The sequence below is a fragment of the Phascolarctos cinereus genome, unplaced genomic scaffold (genome assembly GCF_003287225.1).
Source record: "Phascolarctos cinereus isolate Bilbo 61053 unplaced genomic scaffold, phaCin_HiC Scaffold_4;HRSCAF=312, whole genome shotgun sequence".
NCBI classification, from domain to species: Eukaryota; Metazoa; Chordata; class Mammalia; order Diprotodontia; family Phascolarctidae; genus Phascolarctos; species Phascolarctos cinereus.
The window spans coordinates 661,731,866-661,739,728 of record NW_027555847.1 but is presented as its reverse complement, the minus strand read 5'-3'; the positions used below and the strand labels follow the sequence as shown (position 1 = coordinate 661,739,728).

At 48.4% G+C, this 7,863-nt stretch overlaps 1 protein-coding gene across 2 annotated transcripts in view; it reads left to right on the top strand.

Annotated features, from left to right (window-relative positions):
* The first annotated feature begins 342 nt into the window (after nucleotides 1–342).
* The window catches only part of VAV1 (vav guanine nucleotide exchange factor 1), a 39,705-nt gene continuing 32,184 nt past the window's right edge, over nucleotides 343–7,863 (top strand). For both annotated transcript variants that reach the window (XM_020971239.2, XM_020971237.2), the window contains exon 1: nucleotides 343–656. In XM_020971239.2, the coding sequence (XP_020826898.1) occupies nucleotides 453–656 (204 nt within the window). In that variant the 5' untranslated portion in view covers nucleotides 343–452. The remainder of the gene's footprint in view (nucleotides 657–7,863) is intronic.

Below are 7,863 nucleotides of genomic sequence, written 5' to 3'. Positions count from 1 at the left end.
AGCTCTGCCCCTATAAGAATCTCAGTGCTGACACCCAGGAAGAAGACCAGAACAGAACCAGGAAGATTCTTCCAACTCAATCATTTAAATAGATGAGGTAATTGAGGCTGAGAGAGAAGAGACTTGGCCAAGATCACAGTGGCAGAGCTAGGGCTGGGGCCCAGGCTGCTGACTTTGATGTCCTGTTCCATTTTTTCCAGGCTTCCTGGAGGAGGTGAGACTGGAACTGAGGCTTGAAGGACGAAGAATAGAGTGACCAGGTGCTCAGAGCTCCTCCTCCTCCTCTGGGGGTGCTCCCCCCCTTCATACCCCCAGGCCCCTCCTCCAGGAGCTAACATCTTTGTAACTGGCAGAGAAGAGGAAGTGGTACTCTAGGCCTCAGAGAGTGAGTGGCGTCAGCAGCGGTGGTGGTGAGACTGGCAGGCTGGGCCTTGGGGTCTGCCGGGTCCACCATGGAGTTGTGGCGCCAGTGTGCCCACTGGCTTATCCAGTGCCGGGTGCTACCCCCCAACCACCGCGTGACGTGGGACGGGGCTCAGGTCTGTGAGCTTGCTCAGGCCCTCCGTGACGGCGTCCTCCTGTGTCAGCTGCTCAACAACCTACTGCCCCATGCGGTCAACCTTCGTGAGATCAACCTTCGCCCCCAAATGTCCCAGGTGAGTCCTGGCCACTGTGCTGGGGAGCCCCCAGTCAGCACAGAGGGACCTGAGATGCTGGGGACTCAACCATGCTAGGCTTGTACCCCAGGCTAGGGCAGTGTCTAGCTGGACGTTTACAGTCTCAGAAACTTCAGGTCGTGGCTGGGCCTGCGTATGCCCCAATCAGGATTCATAGCCCAGCTAGGGCTTGAGTCCCAAGCTACCAGGTCTATGGCCTTAAAGCCCCTTTCCTTCAATGAAATATCCTGAAGGGCATAACTTGGTTTAGCCCCACTCAGAGTTGAAGTCTCCATGTCTGGGGGGGGGAGGGTTTGGATTGGGTAGAGGCACCTAGAGGTTTGGTTGGGGTCACGTAGGGTATTGAAGCCCCTATAGTAAGGTGAAGAGTTGGAGGAAGGGATGGAAATAGTTGTGGTATGTGTGGGGGGAGGCTTGAGAGAAAAGGGGGGTGGGGGGGGATAGTGGCATAGACCAAAGGGTTTCAGATTGCTGGATTTGGAACCAGAAGTCCTGAGTTCAAATTACATCTCGGCCATTTACTAACTGTATGCCCTTGGGCAAGTCATTTCCCTTCTCTGGGTCTCCCTGGATCTTAGTTCCCACCTGTAAGGTATTAAATGGCCTACATGGTCCCCTACAGCTCTGAATTCTATTAGAACATCTGATCTGTATAGGTTGGAATCCCCCATAGTTGGGGATTCTGGGTGGAGGCTTATGGGGTTGAAGCCCCCTTGATTAAGGTTAGGGGAATTGAGGTAGGGGATGGAGGGTGATGAACCCCCACCTTGGCAAGTGGGGCATGGTATAGGAGGCTGCAGCTCCCCTTCCTACAGGGGCATCCTCCTTGGGTTTCCTCAGGACCCTTATCCCTGGATCCCTGCCACCCCCACCCCATCCCTACCTGCACACATAATCCCCCAGAAGCCTGCCTGTGGTCCTTCCCAGATCAGGTGATTGGCCTTAGGTCCAGGAAGGAGGTCATTGTACCCCTAGGGTTTTTGTTGTCCCCACAAGGCTCTCCTCCAGTTCTGTCCCCCTTTCCCTCGGGCCTCTTCTTTCCCAGGCCACCCCAGACTCTTCCTTCCTCTTCCCCTTTCTCCCCAGCAGCTTCCTGCCCCAGCTTCCAGGAAGGCTCTGAGTTTAAGGAAGGGCCCCTCTGGGGGGGTGGCGGAGTCAGATGTGCCTTGTTTGCTCTGCTCCCTCTTGGCCCCCAAAGAGGGAGGAAGGGAGCCTGAACACCTGGGTTTTCTTCTGGGCTCTTAGCCTTAGGGTTGAGGCCTAACTCCCAAGGGGCCTTAAGCTTCCTACTGTACCCTGTGAGGGCCTTTGGGGCTAGTGAGTAACCCAAAAGCAATGGGTACAAGTGGCAGAGAGACTTGAGGGTTTGATCGCAGAAAAAATAAACAAACAACTTCCTAACAATTAGAATTGTCCCAAAGTGTAATTGACGCCTCAAGAAATAGTAGATTCCTTCATGCTCTTCCAACAGAGGCTGTACACCCACTTGTTTATTTTAATGGGGATCTCCTTTGTGTGGGGTTTGGAGAATAGGGCTACTGAGGTCCCTTCCAACTCAGATTCTGTGATTCTGTGAGCCCCCTCCTCTTCCTCTGAGCTCCTCAGGCTCCTTCCCCTTGGCTTTTATGAGGACCCTACTGCTTTCTACCCCTCCTGCTGGTGAGGGAAGGCAGTCTGGCTCCTCTAGGGAAGGACTGTAGTCTCCAGAAGTGAGGAGACACTACGGCTTCTTCCCAGAAGGAGCTGCAGTTGCTGAGTTCCCCATAAATTAGGTCTAACCAAGAAGACGTAGGCCCTATCTCCATGTAGGCCTTTTCTTCCAGGGCTCCAGACTCTGAAGGTGGGAGATGGGGAGGAAGACGCAGGAAGAGAAGTTAGAATGACCCCAGCAGTGGTAGTGGGAAAAAGAGGTGTTGAGGGAATAATCTGGACAGGCTTCCTGGAGAAGGAGACAAAGTGCTGGCTGAATGAATAAAAGGAAGTGAATGATCAGAGAGTGAGACCAGAGATGAGCCTTGAGGGTCGATGGGGTTTTCCCAGGCTTGGCGATGGGTTAGTCTGGGACAGGGTGGTTGCTAGTTCCTCTGTCCTTCCTCTTCCCTCTCTTCTTCTTCCTCTAGTCTCTGCCCTCTAGTTTCACTCTGGACACTTTGGCCCCAGGGAACTCAGGGCCCTGAGAAGACCATTGGGTGTTGAACTAGAAGATGTGCGTTTGAATTCTGAGCTCTGTTACTTACTACCCATGTGATCACGGGGAAATTATTTGTTCTCCTGAGTCTCAGTTTTCTTATCTGCAAAGGGAAGGGATTGGATATTAGATGATGTCTCAGGTGCCTTCTTGCTCTGTCTCCCCCAATTTATTTGGAATATCAGAGGTAGGAGCTAGATTTCTGGCAACAGCCTCTTCCCTTCTCCCTTCTCCCCCCCCCCCAACTCCCTCAGAGATGCTTGGGGTGTGCTGTAGAGAGACTGGGCAGGTGCTGATTTGCATTCATTTGCATATCATTTGCATACAACTCCTTTTGTCTAAGCCTGATGGGAAAAGAACTCCTTTTCAGCTTCCAACCCTCCCCTCCCCCAGCTCTGGTCTGTCTGTGGGGACCAGGGTCCAGAAGGGCAGAAGACCGGGAGTGGAGAGGCTTGAGCCAAGCCAAGCTTCAGCCACCACATAGATTCAGAGCTAGAGATCACCTAGTTCAACTCTTCCATTTACATGTAATGAAACTGGGGCCCAGAGCAATTCCACCAAGGAAGGGCCTTTGCCCACCAGTAAATGGCAGGGTTGGGATTTGAATTTGGGTCCTTTGTCTCCAGATCTAGTAGCATGCTTGCTACCTTTCCGTGGTGCCTGCAGTCAGCAGACCTTCTGGGTGCCCTTGGAGAGGCCAAGACCTTCTTCACCAATGTCCTTGAAAGTACCCTGGGCAGGCTACTCTTCAGGGAGAGGATGGGAGACCTGGGATCTGTCCTTGGGTTTCCTGGTGATACTTGGCCTGGGAGGAGTTGGGATCAGAGGGACCCATGTAGTCAATGGCAGAGGGACCTGGGAGGCAGAGCTTGACTGGGACTGAACAGGTCTGCAAGGTTTCCTAGAATGGTGTGATCCAATGTGGTCCCTTAGACCTTAGAAAGGTGATTGCTTGCTTATATAGGCAGCTGGGTGGTGCAGTGGATAGAGTCCAGGAGCTGGAGACAGGAAGGCCTGAGCTCAGATCTCACCTCAGACACTAGCTGTGTGATCCTGGACAAATTGCTTTAGCCTCTGTGCCCTGGTAATGGGGACAATAAAACCACCTTCCTCAGAGCTGGTTGTAAGGGTCAAATGAATTAATATACATGAAGTGCTTTGCAAACCTTGAAGTGTTAAATAAATGTAGACTGTGATTATTGCAGTGCAGACAAGAAGGGAGAGAGGACAGACCCCTAGGAGGTTGTTATAATAAATAGTCTGGGGTAGAAGTAATGAGGGCCTGGGTTAGAGGGGAGGCAGCGAGTGTGGAGAGGAGGTGACTGATTCAAGAGACGTCATAGAGGAAGGGTCAATAGGTCCTGACAACTGATGGGATACGGTTTTGGGGGGAAAGAGGAAGAGGCTGCTTCAGGGCAGTGGTAACAGTGCTAATGTAGAGTCTGAAGATCTGGCTTCAAATCCTGCCTCCCATTAGAGGACCGTTTGGGCTTAATTATCTCACTGGTCCTTTCTAGCTCTAAAGCCTCTGATTTGATCTATGCTTTCAACCTGTGGCCAGGGAAGATGAATATGTATGACAGAGATGGAGAAGTCAGGAGGAGATTCTGTGCCAGATGGACCCTGACTCATATCATCCTCTGGTGAATGGGGAAGGGCCAAGATGGTTCCAAAGAGGCCCCGCCAGCACCAGAGCAATAAAAGCAACTTTCTTTCCTGTAGCATGTTAGGGTTTACAATGCACTTTCCCTGCAATAACCCCATGAGGGTAGTTGTAGAGGTATTATTATGCCATTTTAAAAATTATGTCATTTTACAGATGACACAGCTGAGGCTTGGAGAAATAAAGTGAATTTTCTGAAGTCATATAGCCAGGAACATTCCCCTATTACAGCAAAGGCAGTAGTTCTCAAAGGTGTACGTTGAGTTTCTCTGGGTGTGCCTTGAAATCCCAAGGCTTCCCCCGCCCCACTTCTTGCCTTGACCTTGGGAGGGTCACAGTAGTAGCATTATCCTGCACAAACTCACCTCCTGCCCTGGGGAAGTGAAGAAGAGGATGAAGAGATGAAAGAGGGAAAGGAGTGGTGGTAGAATCACAAGGCCTAGACAATGGATCTGGAGACTCAGCTGCCTGGGAAGATTTCTTTGCTACTAACTTGCTCGTTCAATATCTTTGATCACTGTAAGAGAAGAATACTGTGCTGCGCGAGGGGAGAAGAAAAAAGTATGAGAACCACTGGCCTAAGATATGGTCCTGTAGCTATGTTCACACCCAGGAAAACAGAGCAGTGAGGCAGAGTTGGGTCAGGGGAGTGTCAACCATCTGAATTCTCAGCAGGACTGAATGAGGTAGATGGCAGATTAGGGATATGAGTCTCAGTGCTGAAGCTCTGAGGAAGTATTTAATGCAAACACAGGATTTGGATCTGGAAGGGACCCTTAGAGATCATATAAACCAATCTCCTAATTTCACAAATGTCGAAACTGAGGCCCAGAGAGAAATTGACTTGTTTAACGTCACAGCAACAGAGCCAGAATTCAAACCCAGGTCCTCTGATCCCAAGGATTATTGCCTGCAGGCACTTTGAAAAGAAAGAAGTGATCGTTAGGAGCTGCTGTGGGTTCACTAAGATCTCATGGAAGGACAGCCAAACCTTTTTTAGTTTGTTCTTTGTTTCATGACCAGAGGAGATTACCAGACTGACAGAGCAGGCGAATGCCACAGGCGCAGTGTCCCCAGATTTCAAGCAAAGCATTGCAGAGTACCTCATGATATTCCTGGTCAGATGGATAGAGAGACCGTACAGTTAGTTGAATTTGGAGCTGGTTGAACAACGGGACTCAGGAGGGGAAGTTTCTAGGAGGGAGGTCTCTCATGGGTGTGTCCCAGGGAGGAGGATGATTATGATTCTAACTGGTCTTTCTAGTTGGCAAAATGCTCTGTGTAACAATAACTTCGTGAAATGGATAGTTCAGGCATTATGATTGCCCTCTTGAAGAAAGATGGGGAAACTGAGGCACAGGAAGGTCATGTCACTTGCCCAAGATTACAGAGCTAGGAAGTGGTAGAGATGCAATACAACCCAGGTCTCCTGCCTCCGAATCATGTGCTTTCCGCACTGCACCACAGCGACTTACTTGTCTGCCTTTGGCCCGTGCTGGTCCGTGGTGTGGTTTGCTCTTGTTTTGGGAATCAGTGAAGGCACAGGGCCTAGAAGGACGGCTTCTCAAATTTGTAGATCTCAGGAAGTTGGGAGGAAAAGCTAACGCTATGGATAAGAGAGTTGGCCTCTTGAAATATTAGAGAGTGAATGGCTGAAGATCTTTAAATTTCTGAAAAACTACCAGGAGAGAGAGAAATTTGTACACCCTCACTGATCCTGTCCTGGACTGGGGAAGATTATTTATTCTGCTCTGTCCTGAAGAGACAGTGAGAGTCAGTGAGGAGAAATTGGAGGAGGTAGCTAGATTTTCACTGGTTATCTGAAAGAGCTTTCTAAAGACAGTTCATTTATTAAACTCCTACTATTTTCCAGGCAGGGTGCTTGGTGTCTTTGGATTCAAAGACAAAACCAATATAATCTCTGTCTGCCTTCATGGAGCTCATGTTTTTTTTTGTTCTTGTTTTTGTTTGTTTGTTTTTCTGGGAGGCCATTGGTACTAAGTGATTTGCCCAGAGTCACACAGCTAGTAAGTGTTATGTGTCTGAGACCGGATTTGAACTCAGGTCCTCCTGACTCCAAGGCTGGTGCTCTATCCACTGAGTCACCTAGCTGCCCCCTATCTTTTTTTTTTTTTGAGTGGAGCTCATGTTTTATTGGGGTTGATGGAACCAGCATGTTCACAGATACGTAGCTACAAAGGAATTGAAGGGTAGGAGAAGAAGCACTGGTGGATTAAGAGAAATCTCTTGCAGGATGTGGTACTAGAGCTAAACCGAAGAGGAGAACATTCTAGGCTTGAGGGAATGGCCTGGGCAAAGGCAGGAAAGATGGAAAGATCACAAATGGGGAGGCAAGTGGACAGTTTGGCTGGAAAGGAGTGTTTATAAGGGAGGGTAATGTAGGATCATGGTATCTTGGCTTCAGCGCTGGGAGGGACCTCAGAGTTTGTCTGGTGAAAGTCCAGTCTCTCTCAATTTATAATCTAGAAAATCAAACCCAAGGAGATGAAGTCACATGCCCAAGGCCTGAGAGAAAGGATCTGACTCCTGAGATAGTGCTTTTTGTACTAGGCCAAATGGTTCTCAAACTTTTTGATCTCAGGACCTCTTTAGACTTTTAAAAATTATTAAATTAAATGATTAAAGAACTTTTATGTTGGGTTATGTTTATTAATATTTGCTGTATTAAGAAATACAGCTTATCAATTAAATATTTATTTATTTATTATTAGCTCATTATTTATTAGCTCATTTAAAAGGAGCACGGACTTTTATAGTGCCTCCTAGGTACCAGGCGCTGTGCTAAACACTTTTTACAAGTATCTTATTTGATCCTCATAACAACCCCGGGAGGTAGGTGCTATTAGCATTCTCATTTTACAGTTGAGGAAACTGAGGCAGGCAGGGGTTAAATGACTCCATCAAGGTCACACAGCTAGTAAATGTCTATTATGAGGCCATACCTGAACTCAGGCCTTCCTGACCCCAGTTCTAGCCCTTTATCTGCTGCACCACCAGCTGCCTTCGGAAGAAGAGTGGCATTGTTTGACATATTTTTGCAAATCTCTTTAATGTCTGAAAATAGAAAAAAAACCTGGATTCTTATCTCTGCTTCTGCATTCAATCTGTTGTAATGTGTTGTTTTGGTTGAGGCAAATGCAGAAAATCTGGCCTCACACAGATAAGTATTGGATAAGGGAGGAGTATTTTAATAGATAAAAACCATCTTAGTATTACTATGAAAACTGTTTTGGACCATCTGAAATGGTCCTAGAGATCCCTGGACCGTACTTAGAGAACCTAAACTACACCATGCCTAGAATTAGCCATGAAAA